At 31.2% G+C, this 24,046-nt stretch overlaps 5 protein-coding genes and 1 non-coding gene across 6 annotated transcripts; 4 read left to right on the forward strand and 2 right to left on the reverse strand.

The window, feature by feature from the left end:
- Window positions 1-1,253: 1,253 nt before the first annotated feature.
- CDC25 (Ras family guanine nucleotide exchange factor CDC25) lies at window positions 1,254-6,227 on the forward strand (the record flags this gene model as incomplete). Its single annotated transcript, XM_041549114.1, has 1 exon — window positions 1,254-6,227. One exon carries the CDS (start codon window positions 1,254-1,256, stop codon window positions 6,225-6,227), a length of 4,974 nt encoding a protein of 1,657 aa, XP_041405048.1.
- Window positions 6,228-10,192: 3,965 nt separating this feature from the next.
- On the forward strand, window positions 10,193-12,526 carry ACO1 (aconitate hydratase ACO1; the record flags this gene model as incomplete). Its single annotated transcript, XM_041549115.1, has 1 exon — window positions 10,193-12,526. One exon carries the CDS (start codon window positions 10,193-10,195, stop codon window positions 12,524-12,526), a length of 2,334 nt encoding a protein of 777 aa, XP_041405049.1.
- A 4,385-nt stretch (window positions 12,527-16,911) lies between these two features.
- KABA2_02S09636 lies at window positions 16,912-16,998 on the forward strand. The gene is given in 2 exon segments: window positions 16,912-16,948; window positions 16,962-16,998. It is a non-coding gene; the product is annotated as a tRNA-Pro (tRNA).
- Window positions 16,999-17,309: 311 nt separating this feature from the next.
- Window positions 17,310-17,750, forward strand: MRPL32 (mitochondrial 54S ribosomal protein bL32m; the record flags this gene model as incomplete). Its single annotated transcript, XM_041549116.1, has 1 exon — window positions 17,310-17,750. One exon carries the CDS (start codon window positions 17,310-17,312, stop codon window positions 17,748-17,750), a length of 441 nt encoding a protein of 146 aa, XP_041405050.1.
- Window positions 17,751-18,474: 724 nt separating this feature from the next.
- On the reverse strand, window positions 18,475-19,260 carry YCP4 (flavodoxin-like fold family protein; the record flags this gene model as incomplete). Its single annotated transcript, XM_041549117.1, has 1 exon — window positions 18,475-19,260. One exon carries the CDS (start codon window positions 19,258-19,260, stop codon window positions 18,475-18,477), a length of 786 nt encoding a protein of 261 aa, XP_041405051.1.
- Window positions 19,261-21,180: 1,920 nt separating this feature from the next.
- CIT2 (citrate (Si)-synthase CIT2) lies at window positions 21,181-22,584 on the reverse strand (the record flags this gene model as incomplete). The annotated part of the gene is made up of 1 exon (XM_041549118.1): window positions 21,181-22,584. One exon carries the CDS (start codon window positions 22,582-22,584, stop codon window positions 21,181-21,183), a length of 1,404 nt encoding a protein of 467 aa, XP_041405052.1.
- Between the last annotated feature and the right edge of the window lie 1,462 nt (window positions 22,585-24,046).

Genomic DNA, 24,046 nt, shown 5'->3' on the forward strand with positions numbered 1-24,046 from the left:
AAATTATAAAAACAAACAACTATATATGAAGTGACAATTCACTCTTCTAATATTTGATGACACATACATAAGGATGAAAAGCAGGTACTCTCTATCTGCAAGTCTCTCTATTACCTCATGCGTCATATGACAAGTTACCTCAATTTATAAAAAGATATGTATTTTTATGATTACAATAGCACTAACAATAATAACTATAAAAAAGGACATGTGCTAACTATTTGTTTCTACCTTCTTATACGGGGCATTGTCAGCAAAAATTGGAAACCTAAACCTCGAAACCAAATGGAATCAAGATGTTCAAATTCCTCGCATAATAATTTTATCATTCATTGTCTTTCGTCGTTAACCCATCCATTTGTTATTATAGCCTAGTCGAATTTTTCAATGCGCTACAATTTAATTTTGTATGTGTGGTATGTGTATTTATTAACAGGTTGGTACGGCCTATTTACTGACCAAACTACACCAGGCAAAAACAAAATCAAAATAAAATATTTGTCACTCTCTTTCTTTATCTTTTACAGTGCATAATACGCGTGCTGTGCATGCCATACACACTACGCACGAAGGGATGCAGATGGCAAAAACAGCAAAAAAATAATTATATGTATTATTTTATACGTTAGATATCGTCAAATGGGGGAACCATTGACAGGGGAAAGTTGGAAAAAAAAATAAGGAAGGTTGCAGTGTGAAGAAACTGGGACAGGAACCCATAGTTAATTTTGAAAATAAATTATAGTGAGAACCATTATTTATTATTCGAAGTTAGAAGGTCACTTCGAATTTTAAAGAATTTTTAAAGAAACCATTCTATATTCGATATTTTCATTTATTTATTTTTAATCATCTGTATAGAATTAAGTATACATATCGTTTACAGTTAGTGTTTAAGAGATATCCATAGGTCAATCAATTTTCTAAAAACTAGTAGTTAGTTTGTTTCCATTTGATCTAATATTTATTTCTAATTTTAATTTTTAATACACACGCCCACACCAGCGTTAAGAGTTTTATTATTTAATTTTTTTTTTTGAATTGAAAGGGGTATAGAAACCTGAGAATACTATTCCTTTGATACATACAAAGGAGAGCATCAATACTATCGAATATATTTATATTTTCGAACTTTGTGCTCTATCATACCATATTATTTATTTTTTTTTTTTTGGGACCTTAAAGTGGTAGGGAGGACATTTTGAAAGAGATATTATATTGGAAAGAATAGAAATTTTAGATACTTCATAGTAATGTCAAATCAAGAATCAACAATAGCAATGTCAACCAAGAAAAATGATTATACGTCTTCAAATAAATCTGCTACTTCAGAGAATAACAGTAGTAATAATGATGATAGTACTAGTACAATCACCCCTACGCAAGTGCGTCCTATAGATATAGTGGTGGCTGTATATCAATACAAAACTACCGCTAATGGTGCCTCGAGTAACATTAAATTGTCATTCCAACCTGGCGAAACGATATATGTTTTAAATAAGACGAGTTCCGGTTGGTGGGATGGTTTCATAATGGATGGATCGAATAATAGTAAAGTCACAAGAGGCTGGTTTCCTCAGACTTATGTACGTCCATTTAATGATTTATTTGGTCACTTTAAGAAATCTACATCAACATCGACAAAGAATTCCAGACGTTCTAGTTATACTACTGGAGATAATTTATTAATGAGTAATTCTAATACGAATGGTAGTAGTAGTAATAATAATAATAGTAATAATAATAGTAATAGTAATAATGGAATGTTGGGACTTCCATCTCCGTCCAATAAGATAAGGAGTAAAAGTAGAAAGAACAGTTTCAATCTGTCGTTTCCAAATAAAACAGTTCCATTAGTGATGAATAATAACCATTCGCTACGAAATAGTTCAGTTACTGATGTGGGACAAGTAGACCCACTACAGCCTAATACTAGTGCAAACCATGTAGTGTTCCCTCCTACGAGGAAACAGTCAAGAGTTAGTATGAGAAATAGCAGTTCAAGTTCCACAAGTAAACCTTCATCAGAAGACGTAACAGTATTGTCATTAGAAGAAGTAGAAATGTTAATTAATAGTCTCCATAGGCCGACAATATCTACTTGGAGTCCTGTACCTTTGCAATCGACCACTGGAACATCAGATAAATTAATATATTATAATAAGGAGTTAAACATATATTGTTCAGAGTTACCCATGGTATCAATGACAAATACAGATTCAAGCATAGCATTGAAACCATCAAACATGGATTCAGCCACGAGTTTTGGTTTCCCAACTGATGATCATCTTATAAATTTAAGTGCTAGACGAATATCTACAAACCCTCAAAGTCAGACTGTAAACACACAAACTGATAAGAGTAAAACTTCTTCGATGACCGGTTCATTAGCAAGTAGTACAACAGGGGATTTCAAAGAAAATTTAAGAAAAAAATCAGCATTATCCACAGACAATGATGATAGCCTGAGTCGGCCATCGAAGTCCAATACAGATTTGAAACAAGCACAAAATGAACCGTTATATCGTCAAGCTATTTTAGCAAAAAATGACTTGTTTTATCATCACTCAAAGGATATTAAAACTTGGTTAGAATTAGAAGATTTAACATTGCATTTCACTAAGATAGCTCATAAAATGTTTTTGAAGATTGATAGATTCAATTTTTTTAAATTTTTTAATATGATGTCAAACTTAGCAATTTTTACTCAAATATCCTGTAGATTGATCCAACAAGAAATTAAATTAAAGATGTGCAATAGAGATGTGAAAAGAATTTTGAAATCCTTAATATCATCTTTGTCAAAAATCAATATAAACTCAATGATATATTTTGATTCATCGTCTCGTTTGCAAATTCATAGTACTCCAGTTCCAAGTGATTCTAATGCATTAGTAGCGTCAAAGCCTTCCCTTGGGAAATATTTACCAACTGGTAATAATAATGATGATTCTTATTCAATCGATCGTTCTTTAGACGATAAAACCAAGAATAAATCAATTGTGACTGATACCCCAATGAATTCCGATAGGAATGCCAGTACTAGTACTACTGAGACATTAATTCCATCCAAGATAAATTTAAACGCAAAAGATTTATATGATATCTCCCATGAAAGGATTTCTCGTGCTGAATTGAGAAATATTTCGACATCATCTATTCGAGATGACTCTATGAGTAATGGGAGAATTAGCTACGATTCAAATATAAACTCTGGACATGATATTCCTAATAAGGGTGTAGGAAATAATAATACAAAACATAATGTTGCACGCTATTTGGATAGTGTTGATCACGATTCCAGTGTATCATTACGTATCATTTTTGAGAATATCGATCAAGAATTTTTAAGATTCATGAAGAATATACATCTACTACATCATTTATTGCAGAACTCTGTATTAACTAATGAGTCACATATATTGCCTCAATTTTCACCAAGGTTCTTTAAAGGTTCGTTCAATGGTGGCTCATGGACTAATCCATTTGCTTCATTCATTTATCCTTCAGAAAGTAATAGTTCATCAATTTTGAATTCTCCGTTAGGAGGTTCATCCAATTTCTCTTCTTCGTTATCTATGTTTAATAAAGAAACTACTAATTCTGTGCCATCTACTGTGACACCAAAGAATGAGTTCTCAAGTAGCGATGTAGCTGGGCCTGGTAATGAAAATCAAAAACCTTCGATCTCTGAATCATTACCTCTGGCAACTCCAAAAATGCCACCCAAGATGGCTGCAGCTATTGCACTTGCATCTGGTTTGCCTATTTCAGAAACTAAATTGAATTCTGGGCATACGTCTACATCAAATTCTATGACAGATATTACCTCTTCATTAACTTTAAGCATAAATAAAAAATTATCAAATGCAGGTAAAAATTCATCAAAGGCTAAAATATCGAAAAGAAAGATTAAATACCCATTAAGCACAGAAACATATACTGCGATGAGAAGAATCAGTACTAGTATAAACGATAAATTGAGTCTAAATTTTAAAACAGATGCTGAGAATTTTATTAATCAGCCTAAGACAAAAAGTCGTAATCTAGAGATTAATTCAAGAACGTATGAACAATTAAACGAAAATACCCAATTAATTGACATGTTAGAAAATTTGGATTTGACAATCTTCATTAATTTAAAGAGGTTGATAAAATGTCCTCCAAAGGTACTTGATGTTGAAAGTGAAGAATTTTTAAGACATGCGATGTCATCAATATCAACTATTATTACTGAATTCTATGATGTGAAGCAGGCATTCCATGATGTTCTGATAAGATTAATTATTGCAACCCAGCAGACTACTCTAGATGATCCGTATATATTCTCATCGATGAAGTCCAATTATAAGATTGATTTCAACGAACCAAAACTTCTAGAAAGAATTACGTTAAACAAGAACATGAAAAAGATAGAAAAACAGTCCATGCACCTGTATAAGCATTTGGTAGAACAAGATGTAGAATTTAATAACATTGAATTTCTAAATACATCAGAAGAGTTCGTTGAAGCTTGTGAGGCTTATATTGATTGTATGGATGCCGCCTGTCTGATTGTTGAACAATTGATTGAGGAGAGGGAAAATCTGCTAAATTATGCAGCAAGAATGATGAAAAATAATTTGACTACCGAATTATTAAAAGGTGAACAAGAAAAATGGTTTGAGTATGCTTCTGAATTCAATTCTGACGATGATGAGGATGATTTCTACACCCGCGGTAAATCAGATAATGATGAAAGTCTGATGGATACGAGCTCTGAAGATGCTGATGTATATGCCGGTGTGAAAAATAGGAATATTATAACCTCCATTGGTGGTATAGAAAACCAGGACGTACCTTGGTTTTTACAGTCAGATCATGTGCATTTCCTTGTATATGATTCTAAGGGCAAAGTGAGAGGTGGGACCAAAGAAGCTTTAATTGAACATTTAACTAGTCACGAATTAATTGATCCTTCATTTAATGTGGCTTTATTAATTACTTTTAGAAGTATATTTACCACGAAAGAGTTCTTTTATGCATTAATATACAGGTATAACTTGTACCCACCTGAAGGTTTAGGTTTTGATGAGTACAATATTTGGATTGAAAAAAAATTGAATCCGATAAAGTGTCGTGTTATTAATATTATGAAGATCTTTTTACAACAATATTGGAGTTCTCAATATTATGAAGATGGCTTATCATCAGTTGAAAATTTTGTTAATTATGCCATTAGTGAAAATATACCAGGTTCTGATGATCTTTTACAAAAAGTACATGAGGTCCTAATGAATCCGAACAAGATTGATGATTCTTCAGATAAACAGAGTAGAAGTAATATTAGTCAAAATGTAACCACACCAAAGGGATCAGTGGTTAATGTTAGTAATAAATTGGGATTGTCTCAAAGTAGGACAACACTATTTAGAATGAAGAAATTGAAATTATTGGATGTTGATCCATATAGTTATGCTACACAATTAACTATCCTTGAACATGATTTATATTCCCGAATGACACTGTTTGAATGTTTAGATAGAGTCTGGGGCAACAAGTATTGTGATATGGGAGGTTCAAGAAATATTACTAAATTTATTACAAATGCTAATACATTAACGAATTTTGTCTCATCAACTATTGTGAAACATTCTGATGTTAAGAAGCGTTGTAAATATATTCAGTTTTTCATTCATGTTGCACAGCATTGTAAAGAGTTGAATAATTTTTCATCTATGACAGCTATTGTCTCTGCATTATATTCTTCACCAATTTATAGATTGAAAAAGACATGGGATGTAATATTAGTTGAGGATAGAGATATTTTGAAAAAATTGAATAGTTTAATGGATTCCAAGAAAAATTTTATTAAATATAGAGGTTTATTAAGATCTGTTAAAGATGTTGCATGTGTTCCATTTTTTGGTGTTTATTTATCTGACTTAACGTTTACAAATGCAGGTAATGCAGATTTCATTCATGGTAGTAAAGATGTTATTAATTTCAGTAAAAGAAATAAAATTGTTGATATAATTGAAGAAATTTTAAGTTATAAGAAAGTTCATTATAAATTAAAACGTATGGACGAAATTCAAAATATGATCGAAACATCCATTGAATCTGTACCACATATTGAAGAACAGTATAGACTATCATTACAAATGGAACCAAGATCAAGTAGTAATAACAATAATGGTCACACTCATAATAAGAATCCATTAGATGTAGATACAGCTATAAAATAAAGTAAAGGTTAAAATATTCTTATTAATACTGCCCCAATTTTTACTATCATTACGAAAATCTTTATCCCTATTAATTACTATCTAAGTTACAATATATAATACATATATTTCGCATTATTAAATAGTTAAAAGTTAATCATTTTACATTGAACGTTAATAATAATTATTCATCTGTATTTCCATGAATAGTTTTTAAACATGTTATCAATAATGTTAAAAAAGTAGGATCATATATGATATTTAAATATAGTAAAATGATATTACTCAATAATTAAAAGTCCGTTCTTCCAGGATGTATTGGAAGAGGCGTATTGCCACTTAGTTAAGTTTGTTTTTTTCATTATGCAAGATAAGAGAAAGTATCATTTACTTTATTCTGTGACGTATCGGATTAATGGAAGACCACATAAGGCAAGTCCATTAAAATCGATGAGATTTATTTTATTTATTATGTCATCAATTAAGGGAGAACGAGTGGCTGTCGTTTCTAAAAAAAAGTAGAATGTGAAGTGATGTGAAATAGCTAGTAATATCAGAAGCGTTGCTCCCTTATCATTGTATTTAATATTTAGTATGTTACTAATGTATCCTTCTCATATGAATTAAATTTAGTTTGGAGAGGGCGGTGCGGAGAGAGGAGGGCGATAATTGTAGCAGTGGCAGAAATTAAGGGTACGAATGCGAAATACCGAAATCAGGAAGATATAAAAATTATTTATCGTAAAAAGTTACATTTTCAGATAAGAGAGTGAGAAACTTGGCGGTATCCCACAACACCGGTAGCGCTTTTATTTTGAGGGGAACAGTTCCCGTTAGAGCGGAAGCGCTGTGCCGAGTTTGTCGATGCGAGTGTTTTTGAAATTAAAAACTGTGCCAACTTCATAGATATATTTAGCGTCTCAAATACGTTCCGTTATTCACTCTTTGTCTTTTTACGAAAAGACGTAATTAATTAAAAGGAAAAAAAAATTATTTGATTAGTCACACCATTCATTGTATTTATGTGTGAATATTCAATTCTTAGATGATAAGCGATTAAAAAATTGTTCTGTATTAGTTTATGTGACACTGCCACGCTTATTCTTTTTGTTTTACTAAAATTCCCTCTGTTGGGCTCCGTAATAACGAGAATAAAAATAATAAAATTCCAAATATTAGTGCTTCTCCTTAATATTGATGATATAATACTATCTAATGACTAAATAATGTTTTTTAATATCTGGGATAAAGGAAATAAAAAAATAAACATAATATTTCTTAGTAATATTAACAATTTCAAAGGAACGGAAAGAAAGACTTAGTCAATATTTATTTATTTATTTTTTAATATAAAATGAATAAGTTAATTTATATATTTGATTAAGATCTAGTTTGTGTTTTTCTTTAAATATATATATTGACATATCTTTATTATTTATTATAACATAAAAGATAGTATCGAATAATTAAGTGTGAAAGTTTTTCCTTCTTTACATATAATTAATTTACAAAAGACAAACAAAAAGACTTCTATCCTTTCCCCAAAAAACCAAATCATATCATATATCAAACAAAAAATGTTAGTGAAAAATCTATTAATTCAAAGCTCTAAGATTACTTCAAGACAATCCTTTGCCTATTCAACAAGATCATACAGTTCTATTCATATCAATACAATGAATATTATGTTAGGCAGTAAAAGATCGTATACTTTGACTCAAGACATGAATGGACCAAATACTATTAAGACAACGTCATCAACTTCTACTAGTATAAAATCTGGTAAAAAAAATGAAACAAAACCATATCCTGTAGTATCCTCGGATAATGAAGACATTGAAACTGTTGCTGGTCATACACGTGTATAATGTAATAAGAAATAAAATTATACATCATCATAGTCAATTTTATTCATCCTTATTATAAACCATATTATAACGCTTTATCTCATAATGTCCTATTGTGTTGTTTTTTATTCATTTTATAATAAAGAACCAAAATTATTTAGATTCATAATGAAAGAAAAGACAAAAAACTTTTATATATAATATACTTCTATATAACTATATATATAATTCTATAGAAAAGAAAAAAATATAATAGAAAAGTTAAAATTCGAGTATTAATAAAAAAATAACTTCAAATTAAATGGTTAAACCAAAACCAAGTAGGAATTACAGTTCAAAAAGAGATCATTCAAGTATTCCTTATATATATATATATATATAAATATTTCAGCCTAGGGTTGTATTTTGTTCTTATTGTTTATAAGGCAAAAAATACATAATAATAACAGTAGCTATATCTAAATTATATAACTAAATTATTTTTGTTTAATAATTTCAACAAAAAACATCAAAGGAAAAGATGTAGCCACATTCAGGACCCTCGTTTTGTTATTATTATTGTTGTTGATAATGACATTTAATAACACTTCAAAATAATTGCAAGTCTCGTAACATGTTGCCGATGAGAGGTTCGTTTGTTTACATTACCGAGAATTCCCCCGATGATATCAAATATATCTATATATCATCATCATCACAATAACTGTAACAACAATTAAAAAATGCCGTCATTTATGTGACAAAACAAACACCGATAGTTTACAGTTCTTTTGTATACAAAGACTAATCTAATGACTACCAACATATTGCATCTCCTCTTCCCCTATCCCTTACCTCGTATTGTTTATACTAGTAAAGATATTTCAAAATAAATAAATAAAGTGGGGTTTATCTTTTTTTAATAAAGGTCATATGAGGAGAAAGGAGAGGGGTCCCTCATCTCCACATTCAAATGAACGCCGAGAACTCGGTGTTGTCACATGAACAATAATTAATTCAGAGAACTTTTTATGCCACATGCCCATTTATCCGTGATATCGGGAAAGTGTTCTTCGAACGTTCTCTCTCCATTAGAGATGTGCCGAAAGAGAAGAAAAAAAACGAAAAATTATCATCACGCACGCCCGCAATAAAATTCAATCTAATATTAAAAAGCGTTGTCGTGTTTACCAATCCCGACTCGAAAAACCAACAACGTTTCTGGAAGATGATTGGCTGTCCATCAAATATACGTATGAACAACTTCGGTTTGTTGTATAGTTCTACTCTTTTTATTTTTTCTTTCATTCACCAATCAAATGTCTAAATCTTTCTGTATGGGAATTTCTTAGTCCTTTCCCATTTAAAACATTGCTATGTATTTAATTTTGAATCATGCATTTTGTGTTTTATACGGCCTTTATTCTGTTGAATCCCCTTAAAATATATCTATCACTGTTATGATTATAAACAGTTTATTGCTCTCTCTCTCTCACTGAATAAATGGAATATAGCGATTTTCTGTTAAATATATTTTCCTGCCAATCGCATCAATTTAAATTAATAAGAAGAAGAACGACAACGACAAAGCCAAAGCCAAAATCAACCAATACTCAGTTTGTTTCTTTGTCTCTCCTCTTTTCCATTAAATTAAGCAAAGAAGAAAAGATTGATTCTTCTGCTAATAATCTCTCATACTTTTTCCCTCTGACTTTCTTTATTAACAGAAATTATATTATTTTATAGGTTTTGTAACCCACAAGGTTTACAATAATTATAATACCAACTTTTATACACATGTAGCTCATCATCGGATTTCAATCATCATCACTTTTTTCTTTTAATTTAAACTTAAATGTCATTATAATTAATATATATATGTAGGTATCATGATTTCATATTTTCTTGTTTTATCTCCCCTTAGAGTTTACTTCCTTTTTCTTTTGATGTTTAATAATTTTTTTTCTTATTTAGTTTTGTTTATTATTTTATTCTTCTTTTGTTATTAATAAAATCTGTATAGATAAATAAAACTGTAATAACCTATAATTTAAAGAAAGTATCAAGTAAGTTACTCCCTTTTAAGTTATACTTTATATTATCGTTTTAATTTTGAAAATAATAATAAAAAGAGTCAATTATTAGTTAAACTTTTTTATTATGTTGTCTGCACGCTCAACCCTAAAGACTCCATTGAAGCGTACTTTAGCTACTGCTACTACTATTGGTAGAAATTCAAAAGTTAATCAAAATTTATTAGAAACTCATTCTTTTATTAACTATAAAGAAAATTTAAAAAATGTCGATATTGTTAGAAAGAGATTAGGTAGACCTTTAACCTATGCTGAAAAGATTCTTTATGGTCATTTAGATAAACCACATGATCAAGAAATTACTCGTGGTGTTTCTTATTTAAAATTAAGACCAGATAGAGTTGCTTGTCAAGATGCTACCGCACAAATGGCTATCTTACAATTTATGTCCGCTGGTTTACCAGAAGTCGCTAAACCAGTTACTGTCCATTGTGATCATTTAATTCAAGCTCAAGTTGGTGGTGAAAAAGATTTAGCTAGAGCCATCGATTTAAACAAAGAAGTTTATGATTTCTTAGCTACTGCTACTGCTAAATATAATATGGGTTTCTGGAAACCAGGTTCCGGTATTATTCATCAAATCGTTCTTGAAAACTATGCATTCCCAGGTGCTTTGATTATTGGTACTGACTCTCACACTCCAAATGCTGGTGGTCTAGGTCAATTAGCTATTGGTGTTGGTGGTGCTGATGCCGTCGATGTTATGTCTGACTTACCATGGGAACTAAAGGCTCCAAAGATTCTTGGTGTTAAATTAACTGGTAAAATGAATGGTTGGACTTCTCCAAAGGATATTATTTTGAAATTGGCTGGTATTACTACTGTTAAAGGTGGTACTGGTAAGATTGTCGAATATTTCGGTGAAGGTGTTGATACTTTCTCTGCTACTGGTATGGGTACAATTTGTAATATGGGTGCTGAAATTGGTGCCACTACATCTGTTTTCCCATTCAACAAGTCTATGGTTGAATATTTAGATGCTACTGGTCGTGATAAGATTGCTGAATTCGCTAAGGTTTATCAAGGTGATCTATTATCTGCTGATAAGGATTGTGAATACGATGAAGTCATCGAACTTGACTTAAACACTCTAGAACCTTATGTCAATGGTCCATTCACTCCAGATTTGGCTACTCCAATCTCTAAGATGAAGGAAGTCGCTGTTAAGAACGATTGGCCATTAGAAGTTAAGGTTGGTTTAATTGGTTCTTGTACTAACTCCTCTTACGAAGATATGTCTCGTGCTGCTTCCATCGTTAAAGATGCTGCTACCCACGGTCTAAAGGCTAAATCTATCTTCACCGTCACTCCAGGTTCCGAACAAATTAGAGCCACTATCGAACGTGATGGTCAACTAGAAACCTTTAAGGAATTTGGTGGTATCGTTCTTGCCAACGCCTGTGGTCCATGTATTGGTCAATGGGATCGTCAAGATATCAAGAAGGGTGACAAGAACACTATTGTCTCTTCTTACAACAGAAACTTTACCTCCAGAAATGATGGTAACCCTCAGACACACGCTTTCGTCGCTTCTCCAGAATTAGTTACCGCTTTCGCTATTGCCGGTGATCTAAGATTCAACCCATTGACTGATACTCTAAAGGGTGCTGATGGTAAAGAATTCAAATTGAAACCACCATTCGGTGATGGTTTACCAACAAGAGGTTACGATAAAGGTAACAACACCTACCAAGCACCACCTGCTAACAGAGATTCCGTCGATGTTAAGATTGCTTCAGGTTCTGACCGTCTACAAAAGTTGGTTCCATTCGAAGCATGGAATGGTAAGGATGCTCTAGACATGCCAATCTTGATTAAGTCCCTAGGTAAGACCACCACTGACCACATCTCTATGGCTGGTCCATGGTTGAAGTACAGAGGTCATTTGGAAAATATCTCCAACAACTACATGATCGGTGCTATCAACGCTGAAAACAAGAAGGCTAACAGTATCAGAAACGTTTACACTGGTGAATACAAGGGTGTTCCAGATACTGCTAGAGACTACAGAGACAAGGGTATTAAGTGGGTTGTTATTGGTGATGAAAACTTCGGTGAAGGTTCCTCTCGTGAACATGCCGCTCTAGAACCAAGATTCCTAGGTGGCTTCGCCATTATTACCAGATCTTTTGCAAGAATTCATGAAACTAACTTGAAGAAACAAGGTCTATTACCATTGAACTTCCAAAACCCAGCTGACTATGATAAGATTAATCCAACTGACAAGATTGATATTGTCGGTCTAAAGGAATTTGCTCCAGGTAAGAACTTGACTATGGTTGTTCACCCAGAAAACGGTGCCTCTTGGGATTGTGAATTGACTCACACTTTCAACAAGGAACAAATTGATTGGTTCAAGTACGGTTCTGCTCTAAACAAGATTAAGTCCGTTTCTAAATAATTGCAAATTTGATATGATTCTCTAATTTTAACTTAAATCTATCTCACTTCAATTATTTATTTATTTTCTGTTCATGTTTTATATCTTATTTATTTATTGGCATATATTTCCTATATATATGTTTATTTATTAACACATATGTAAAAAAAGAAAATGTAAAAAATTTTTTAAATTTAATATATTCCTTCATATTTTGTATATTTAATTTCGGACTTTACTGAGTGTTCTAGGAGTTATCGATTGATATCGTTCAATCTTCGAATATGTCATATTTATTATGAAAAGTTAAACATGTACAATCGCTCATAAGGTATATATTATAGGAAAATAACTCAGGGTCTAATATACATTAACTAGTGAGTCTTTTGAATCGTATCTTAAACAGTAGATATTGCATGTGATAGAGGAAATCTGAAAATTGGTCACTGGTTGGAATAGTCTGACCGTCATCACAAGACAAATATTACGAATGAAAAGTAATAAAATATATTAATTGAAACATATAAGGAGATAATATTATAACTCAATGTGGAGATATATTAAATATAAATTTTGAAATAGAATTAACTACCATCGACACATTCGATGTCTATTTTCTCTTTACAAATTATATATAGAAATTATAGTATGAACATTAATTCAGATGAAAGATGTTGCTGAAAGAAAGGTGAATATGACCTCGATATGAATTGATTTTTTAAAAAAAATGTAATACATCTAATCTTATGAAGTAGCATTAATCAGGTTTACCTTTCTAAAAAAGGATAAAGGGACCACGTATTCTAATTTTATATATATACAGTCTTAGTTATATAAATTTACTAAATATAACTGTCAGAAATTAAGAGTAATATATGTCACACTTAATTTCAATATAGGTAAATAAACACCTGGATAGTTACTCATATCTTTCATCACTAGATATCATCATAATACACGATGATGCGCGACGTAATCAATCAGGTGAACTTTTTCCCCTGACATAAAAAGTGTTGGAAGCATATCGTAAGACTGATACCAACCAAGGTTTACAGAATAACCGAAGGAAACCAACTGGACCTTCTGCGCAACAGACTTCTGATATTGATACCTTAGGCTCTGAATCAAAAACGATCAACCTAAGGACATATCACAAAATTCATCCACATTGCCATGTTGTATTGCGATCTCGGATGGTTGAAGACAAAAATATAACAGACAGTTATATTTAATTGCTATTACTATGTTGTTGACTAATTAGAACTTATTTCAATAATTGTTGTTTTCTTTATATATGAATTATAAAAGAAGTATGAGAAACATTATATTCATAACTGGAATAATGTTCCCTTTATATACGTTGGTTCAGGTTGTAAGCATCAGCTCATTAGACGGTGGTTTAATTACTATAATTAAGTAGATGAGGGTTTAGTTTATTGTTATATCACTGAGGGGGTTAGCCTATTGTTAGATTCTTATATTATGTTTTCGACAGTTTCAGACATAACATGCCAAAAGAATCACCTGTCGTGGTTCAACCTGTTGCTAACTTCTATATACCAGTTCAAATTTATGGTTCACCACAACTACAAATTGTTTCCTCAAAACCTGGTTTCGATACTTGGACCTTCGACTTTATCTCAGTCTTAAAAGAGTATGAACTGGCTGATATAATTGCAGGGCCACGTGGTCATTCCAAACGTGCTGCTTCTCCTTCTGAACGTCAAAACATCATGTCTACATTTCAATATTATGTAAAGGATGATTTTGTGCCTGATTGGTTCTTCACAAATTCTAACAATACTTTCGAATCTGTTAAAAGAGCCATCCAACTTCAACAAGCACAAAATGATTCTTCGCAATTATGGCATGATTTAAAGGCCCTATCTTACGATGGCACTAAGGATGCATTTCCTTTTGTGACTAAAGTTAGGTCCATTATCAATCGTTTCTCCAATCCCGAAGCTGATGAGACTGTTACGTTCATAAAGACAGCAATTTTATCATCACTTTCAGGATCATTTCTATCCATTGTTAAGACATATGAAAAATTAGAGAATAACTATACCATTGACCAACTCTTAGATGATATTCAATATGAATATGATTTCAATTCGAAATATAAACTCATTTCATCATCTAAAAGGTCTCCAGCTAAACCTTCCAATACTATTATTTGTAAGTATTGCCAAAAATCAGGTCATACCCTTGAAAACTGCTATACTAAAAAGAACCAAGAAAATGGTTCACGATCAACTGGTAGACAGAAAAGACCAGTTCGTAAGAACAACAATATCAATTTACGTTCTTCAATTACCTCTTCGAATCCTGATTCTTCTCATTCACTTAGGTCTACTTCAACATCTTCCATAGTTGCAATTGCCAAGAACTCTGTTAATAATGTTCAATCGTTGACTTCTACCTTTGATGTTGGCAACTACATTTTACTAGACAACGGTTCCAGTATCACATTAATCAATGATGCTGACTTACTGCACGATGTGACATATGACTTCATCGTACCTCATATTGCCACTACTCAAAACCATCGTCCTCATGCTAGAGCTCAAGGTACTTTAAAACTTCATTTTCACAATAACAAGGAAATATCTGTTAACGCCTATTTCGTTCCAGAAATCGTGGATAACATATTAAGAATTCATGATTTAGAGGAACAAGGTGCCTATCAGAATCCCAAAACTCGAATATTAGAAGATACAAATGGTGTTATCTTCGCTGAATATACTAAATTCGATTCACTTTGTTGGTTATCAAATCGCTATATTATTTTCCACACGCACTACCTTTAAGCAAAGTAAATCATTTAGTACATAAATATCCATTGGAATTAGTTCATCGGCTATTCGGTCACGTTAACGTTGAATCTTTGCGTCAATCATTCTTAAAGAAGACGTTCAAGCATCTCACGTATAACGACATTGATTGGACTGGTTATTCCTCATTTTAATGTGTAGAATGTGCCCAAGGTAAAGCTAAAGTACACAATCACATCAAAGGCGCCAGATTAAAATATCAAGAGAGATATAAACCTTTTGAATACATTCACTCTGATATATTTGGTCCAGTACCTTCATCATCCATTGCAAAATACTTTATCACATTCATTGATGAGCACACCTCCTACAGATGGATTTTCCCTTTAAAAGATAAACATTCAGAAACAATACTAGATATTACTGTTTCACTGGTTAATACTATCGCTCGACAATTTGATACCTAAGTTAAGGCATTCCAATTCGACCATGGATCTGAATACACTAACGAGATCATGGTTCAATACTAAAATGAATCCGGAATGCAATATATGAGGTGAGGCAGACATAGTGGAGTTAGACTTGTATTTGTTCATTTTATCTATTATTAGGTTGAGAGATGCAGGTGTTAGCTTAAGATCTATGTTAAAAAAGCAAAACGTATTTGTTATACGTTTCTATTTTCTGTAAGTGATTTCTTTATTGTTGTACAATTTATAGAATGAAAATAATCTAACTTTGGATGTAAGTTCAGAATTCTCTGCCTTTATATATTATTTATTTTATCGACATTTTATTTCTCTTGTTACCTAAACGATTGTTTCTTAAACGAATACTAAGTAATGAACTTATTTCCTAAACGATTATGACCTAAACGATTATTACCTAATAAAATGTTAAGTTCTTATTAGTGTTAAACAGAGTTGCTGTTGTTAAATTGTTCATCTTTTGAGCATAGTAACGTTGGACTATGTAGCTCCAATAAACCCAATGTAGGGGGAACAAATACTACATTATGCAGTATATATCATGTGTTATTATATATACGACAGTGCAGCACACTCTAAATTCTACTTATATTAGCCACCTTCACCTTCAGATAGGTTAAGCTAATATTGTCGGAAATATATTATAAGAGGGATAATGACCAAGGTTATGATCTATTGATAGATTCATCCCGCAATGATCTAACAATAGGTTCATCCCGCAACAACGTAATAATAGATTACTTACGCCACTGTCGAGTGAGTCTATAATCACGACAATGATAATCCAACATATATAAATGGAACAATATTTCATTTATGAATATAATTGTTTCCATAATTTACTTTATATATTTTTATATAAGATATAAAAAGATCAGACGACTATAAGTTGATTTTGTAATATAATAAAATTTGTTCAGTTAAATAGAAGATGTCTAATATTCAATTTTCCCATCAAATATTAGCCTTTTTAGTGCTGCCGCTATATTTAACAATGTGTTCTATCTATTCATTAATTGTTACCATAATAAGTATCGCTACTTAATATTTCCACAACAACTTACGTTTACATAGAGAACATAGGATTGTTAATGTTTCATTACTCTGAAGTTTTAGTGTTTCTGACATTTGAATATAAATAATAGGGCGTGTGGTCTAGTGGTATGATTCTCGCTTTGGGTTCTTTACTCGAATATGTGAGAGGCCCTGGGTTCAATTCCCAGTATGCCCCCTTTTTATTTTTTTCTTTTTCTTGTGGGATATTTCGTATGAAATGCCTTTTACTGGTTTTTTGATCTTGGTTTAAAATGGAAACATGATTTCGGTGAACCGAACCGATTGGATATTGAATGGAAAAATTAAAAATATATGCTTCAAGGTTATATTCATTTTGAAATCAGTAACGTAACTTTCAGAGTCTGTTTACCTTCTATCTACCATTTCTAAGCCTGTTACAATTCTTCAAGTAGCTATATTATTTTGTTATTCACTTTATAAGAGAAGGAACCATAGCAAGAAGTTGAATATTAGTAAACGTTAGTCATGTCCTTGGCAGTTAGAAGTATAACGACTCAACTATTAAATGTATTCCCTGGTTTAGCCGAATTAAACATTGGTATGTTGTTAGCAGCACCAAAGAAAAAGACGTCACATCAAAAGAAGAGACAAAGATTACTAGCAGACAATGCTAATCGTAATAATGTAAAATTTTTGAATAATCTAAACAAATGTCCCTCATGTGGTCATTTTAAAAGAATGAATACATTATGTCCGTTCTGTGTTGGAGAGATCCGTCATATATGGAAAGCTCATCTTGCAGTCAAGGAAGAGGTTAAGGAATCTGTGGATTCGGTTATCAGTGAGGTTGATAAGAGAATTTTATATCCAGGTAGAGTGGATACAGCATATATGCGTAAATTAAAGGATAAAGACAGTTACTTGAAAAGAAGAACCAAGACATTGCCTGTTGAAAGAAATCAATAAAATTGGTGGTTCGGAGTACTAGAAATTCTTAAAGGCATTAAAAAACAAATAACATGAAGAAATATATATTCCTAATGAGCATATAAATAAAAGAAAAAGAAAAGAACATAACATATATATGGTCGTTCAAACAACAGAAACGAGATTACATTTCAATTGAATAATAGAGTAGAGTAAACCTTTATATTGTTCAACCAAAGGACAAATCCCATGTAAATAAAATAAAACGAATATATGAATCCAAAATCTGTATAATCTATGTTATTCGATGTAATTCAAATTTTAATGTAAATAAATAGATATGAAATATAATATTTTCTTATAACTTAGCTAGCGTACATCTTTCAAAGTGGGATGGTATATTTAAATATAAAAACCTTTAACATGTCTTTCGTTAAATATATAAATGAAGCAAACTGGTCATAAATTTTCCGATTTCGTTAAACTAATATCGCAAAGAGAGAATACCATAAGACATTATTGCTAATAATTTTTTTATTTTCTATTATTGAATTAACTATTTGTTATTTATTTTGTAATATTATTATTAATATCTATTTAGACATATAAGAATTGAATTAAATACTAATAATAAGGTTTAAAATAATATAAATTGACATGGGGGAGGGGGGAGAACTATGTAAGAAAAAGGAGTAGAATTAGGTGGAAAAATATAAGTATGTTATTATTATTATTATTATTATTATAATTGTTTGTGTTGTTTTTACATTAGAGTACAACAGTCCATCATAGAGGAACTTTCTTTCTTCTTATCATCTTCTTTTTTTGTTTCAGCTGGTTTAGTAGTTTGTCTCTTTGCAGCTGATTTTGAAGCACCTTTATCAGCAGTGGTATCTTTCTTAGTGCCAGTGGCAGCAGCAGCAGTAGTAGTAGTCTCATCTTCTGGGAAGAATTTCTTTGCAGTTTCATAGAAAGTTTTACCTTGAATTTCAGCAATCTTCAATTCTATAGCAGATGGAGCTCTAGAACCATCAGAACCTACTAGAATACCTGCACCCCAAGCACTACCACCGTGAACTTCTTCAACATTTGCCAATTCAGCAAAAGCATTCTTATAACCAAGTGGAATATATAACATACCATGATGAACAATATAAGAAAGACAATTTCTAACGGTATCTTCTTGACCACCACCATATGAAGAAGTAGAAACGAAAAACCCGGCTATTTTACCATAAAGGGCGCCTTCAGCCCATAAAGCTCCAGTAGAATCCCAAAAAGCGGCCCATTGAGCAGGTAAAGAACCAAATCTTGTTGGAACCCCGAATAAGAAGGAATCATATTCTTTTAAAGTTTCAGCAGTGGCAACAGGGATAGATGCTTTAGCAACAGGAGCATTCATTTTGGTTAAGATGTCATCTGATAAAGTCTCTGGAACACGGAATAAATCAGCTTTACCACCAGCTTCTTCTATACCTTTTTGAATAGTCTTTGCCAAATTGTCAATATGACCATAGGTTGAATATGTAATAATAGCGATTTTTGCCATAATGTTTGTTGAATTATATATTTATAAGTAAATTTGTGTTTTTTTGATTACGATATCAATTGCTGTTGTTCTTATTGTTTTCCAAATGAAAAAAAACGTATGGTTGACCTTAATTGAAATAACTTAACTGTGGTGATAATAATAATAATTATAATAATAAATTAAAAACTCTTTGCACTTATTCAATTGACTTATTAAATAATAAAATAAATTAAATGTGAAAGTAAATCTTATAACAAATATTTAAGGGGGAAAAGTTAGTTAAGCAATGCGTTACCCCCAAAAGTTTATCAATTTATAGCTAATATATATATAGCTAGTATAAATATATATTGATAATATATTGATAATACGCCGTATGAATAATATATAGTGTATAATATAGCAAGTAGTATTTTATACCGGGGAGGGCGCGGGAGAGACAAAAAATGTTAATTGAGGAAAGATGCGAATAGTAACGCTGTGTGTCTCTCTTTCACCCCCCGTGAAAAAACTGAGAAATATTTGAAGTTGGGCGTTGTTACGGGAGGGGAGGCGTTGGTTTTCGTTGTCTTTTCTATGTTGATTTAGTAGGTGGGGGGCGTGCGTTTCGTGCGATTTGTGCATTTTTTTTCACGATGGGCTTTAATAAGGGAAGAGAAGCAGACGCATTTTTTGTAATCTTGGTATGGTAAATTACTAAAATATTGGTAATATCAAAAACATACATATACCTGGTATTTTATAATTAACGTTGTTGTTAGACTTGGAAGTTGTTTGTAAGAAGAAACATAGATTTAGTACTAAGTATGATGTCAATCGTTGTTGTCTCAAGAGTAGTTGCTGTTTTTTTGATAGTGGTCGAATTGCATTAAGGTAAATCAGATTTCTCAGTATTTTTCGGGACTAATTCCTATTGATGATGGTGTATGAAATACCCTTAGTCAGGGAATAACAGTTAAACTTTGAATGTTATTTTATGTCATCAAGTTAATTGTTTTTCTATTAACGTCTTAATAATAATAAAATTTAAATATATTGGTTTTGTAATTTTGATAAGGAACATTTTCAAAGATAGATGTCATTGCATCTTTGAAAACACTGTGGGTTGTGTATAAGTAAACCAGTTTCACATTTGAATGAGTATAACGGTTGTTAGTTACTGTAAATCATTATATATATATATTTGTTTATTGTTTGTTGTTTCTAGCTGTCTTGAACGGTATTTTACTGTTTTTATTCTTTTCTTCTTTTTATGTCACTTTCGTTTTTTTATTTACTGAAATGTTACTTTTGATAGCTCGCAAGATAGATACTAAACGTAAAAAAATTAATAAAACGTAAACTCAAAATATTTCAATATTTTAAACATCTATTTATTTAACGGTTTTTATATCTTCATATAAATTCACTAATATCATTGTAATAATATACAACAATATTACTACATCGTTCTCTCTACATAATTCAATCCAACAGAAAAACATTACTATGATAATAATAATAATAATAATAGAAATAAAATTTGTTATATTATTTATTGATATGGAATATATATATAAGTAGACTTTAAAGAGGAATCGTTATTATCATATATGGGGAGGGTTCAATGATATATATCTTCCTCATACTTTTTTTTTTGTGGATTGATTCTTATAGTATCGTTATTATCGTAATGATTTAATTTTTTCAATTATCGTTATATATGTGTTGGTTAGTAGAATCTTATATTGATAATTTGTAAAAGGTAATATTATAAGTTAATTAAGTTCATTCATGAGTCATTATCACAGTTATTGCTGATAACAGTAATAATAAAGGGGAAAGAAAAAAAAAGTTGGTCCTACGTTAGGAAGGTAATCATAATCATATTAGAAATATTTTTTTATTGTTGTTTTTTTAAAATCTTGAGAAAAAATTGATATTGTTTTAATATTCGATCTATTTCTTAGATTCAATAGATTTAACTAATTCCATAAACTTTTCAGTAGAGAAAGATTTTGGTCTTTCAATTGGAGCACCAACAGCTCTGTCGATAATTAATTGTGGTAGAACACCGAAGGCTCTAGCAACACCAAATAAGACAGTGTAGAAGGAAGCTTCAGTTAAACCGTAGTATTGTAATAGGACACCGGAATGAGAGTCCACATTTGGCCATGGGTTCTTGGTCTTACCTTGCTTGGTTAATACCTTTGGTGCAGTTTCATACACAGCAGAGACTAATTTGAATAATTCATAATCTGGGAAATGAGATAAGGCGAATTCACGTTGAGCAGTGTAACGTGGATCAGTTTTTCTTAAAACAGCATGACCATAACCTGGAATAACTCTACCAGAGTTCAAAGTATCCCATAAGTATTTTTCAATGGTTTCCTTTGAGTAATCACCATGAACTTCTTCTCTTAATTTAAATAACCATTCTAATACTTCTTGATTAGCACGGCCATGTAATGGACCAGCTAGACCATTCATACCTGCAGCTAAAGACAAATATGGAGAAGATAGAGCAGAACCAACTAAATGGGTAGTATGGGCAGAAACATTACCACCTTCATGATCAGAATGAATAGTTAAATATAATCTCATTAGTTCAACAAAATCACCATTTTCGAAACCCATTAAGTTAGCTAGATTCTTACCATAATCAGCATTTAAATCAACTTTACCTAATTTACCATCTTTGAAAACGTTACGGTAAATCTTTGATGCAATAACTGGTAATTTACCTAATAAATCTAAGGAATCTTCAAACGTATAATTCCAATATTCTTTCTTGTTGACACCTTGAGCGTAAGCTTTAGCGAATTTAGATTCGGATTCTAAAGCGTTTAAAGCAACAGAAAATTGAGCCATTGGATGTAAATGCTTTGGTAAATTATCTAATAAAGTACTAACATGTTCTGGTAATTCAGATCTTGAAGCCAAATCAACAGATAAAGCTTTAACTTGTTCAGCAGATGGAATTTCACCAGTCAATAATAACCAGAATAAACCTTCTGGTAATGGTTCCTTAGAATCCTTTGTAGATTTTGGTAATTTATCTCTAATTTCTGGAATAGTTAAACCTCTAAATCTAATACCTTCTTCAGGGTCTAAGACAGAACCTTCCCAAACCATAGATTTAATACCACGCATACCACCATAAGCTTGGTCTAATTTAACTGTATCAATAACAGTAGAACCATGTTCTTTCTTAAATTGTTTAATTTCAGCAGCTTTTTGTGGATAAATTTCAGCAAAACGTTCTTTTAAAGTTGGTTGAGCATAAAATCTTGCTTGAGTTAATACTCTTTTCGAGAGCAAACTGTATGTTTTAGTTGTAGATTTAGCTAATATTTGAGACATTATTAAATTATATATAGTTTTGTTATATTATTATATTGTTTTCTACCCTTTTTATATTAAAATCAAATATATTGTAATATAAAAGCAAATAATAAAATTGTATAAGAAATAACCACGAAATATGAAATTCAAAAAGAATAGTAAAAAAAAATATAAAACAAACGAGAAAAAATTAACCTGAAGCTTTCACTTTAAAAGTTGTTTAAATATCATTTATATATATAATTATATGATTTACAAAAACTAGTGTTTTTAAACTTTCGTTATTTGAAGTGATATCATTATTATCCTCCACTTGAGAGAGCATATAATGAATGGGGACGGTTCTCTACGTACGCAATTTACGAGTTGAAAGGAAAAACAAACAAACAAACATACAAATTTTTTTTTAAAGTCACACAGAAATTTACAGTCAAAACTTAATCGTCACTTTTAAAGTACAAACAAGAAGACGAACACGCATCATACAAGTATAAACGATAAAAATATACATTTATTTCTTCAGTATGCTTGAGTTGATTTCTTTGCTTAAACATAAAAATTAACCTTGAAAGTTGAAAATTTGAACTAAACTAACTAAGAAAATGTCTAAAAACTAAGAAGAGTGGTGATTTATTTAGTATTGCCTGTTTTATCCTTATTAGCAGACATAGAGAGAAATGGTAGGAGAAAGTAGTGAAGATACAATGAAGTACCCCAAAAATATAAAAAATGAGTGATAAAAAATTCAAATTTTGGTTATTTTGCAATTAACCAACCAATCAATTAAGTAGAATTTAATTTTTACCGTTCATCGAAATTGTGCTAGACAGATATAATAAAAAATACGTATGAAAGAACGGGAGAGGGGGGAGAACATGGGAAAGTAAGATAAAAAGTAAGAAGGAAATTTAATTGGAGAAGTTCATCTCAATTAATTACTAACAAAATGAATAAATAAATAAATCTTATTATTATGATCATATTTAATTCAGTTTAGTTTTGCGTGACTCGCTGCTTCTCCGACAGCTGGCTGCTTTGTGATTGGTCAGTTCCTCAGTTGGGCATTGAAATCCTGTGCGTGACCCTCGCTCTCTCTCTCTCTTTCTCTCTAAGTTTTTTACTTTATTTAGAGTCTCCCCTTTTTTTTCTTCCCCTGTCTTCTTCCAACAAAATAAGTGAAAAACAAAAATGAAAGTTACATTGCCAAGTTGGTTAGTTGGCCGCCCTTCCGTCTACTAAAATTAAAATTTCAATATATGTGAAGGACTACATTTTTTTTTCCTGTGGTTTATTGAAGCGGTCTTGATTTAGGGTTAAACTCTTCTCATACTTGGCTGATATAAATATAAATTTCAGTTAATAGTATGTCTATACCTTTGGTTTCAATGTGTTTGCCTGTTTTAGACAACCAACTTGTACAATAAAATCCAATTAATTTTTAGGAACAATAATATACTAAGATAAAAGTTTAAATCAGTCT

The sequence above is a fragment of the Maudiozyma barnettii genome (genome assembly GCF_903064755.1).
Source record: "Maudiozyma barnettii strain CLIB 1767 genome assembly, contig: KABA2_02, whole genome shotgun sequence".
Classification (NCBI taxonomy): Eukaryota; Fungi; Ascomycota; class Saccharomycetes; order Saccharomycetales; family Saccharomycetaceae; genus Maudiozyma; species Maudiozyma barnettii.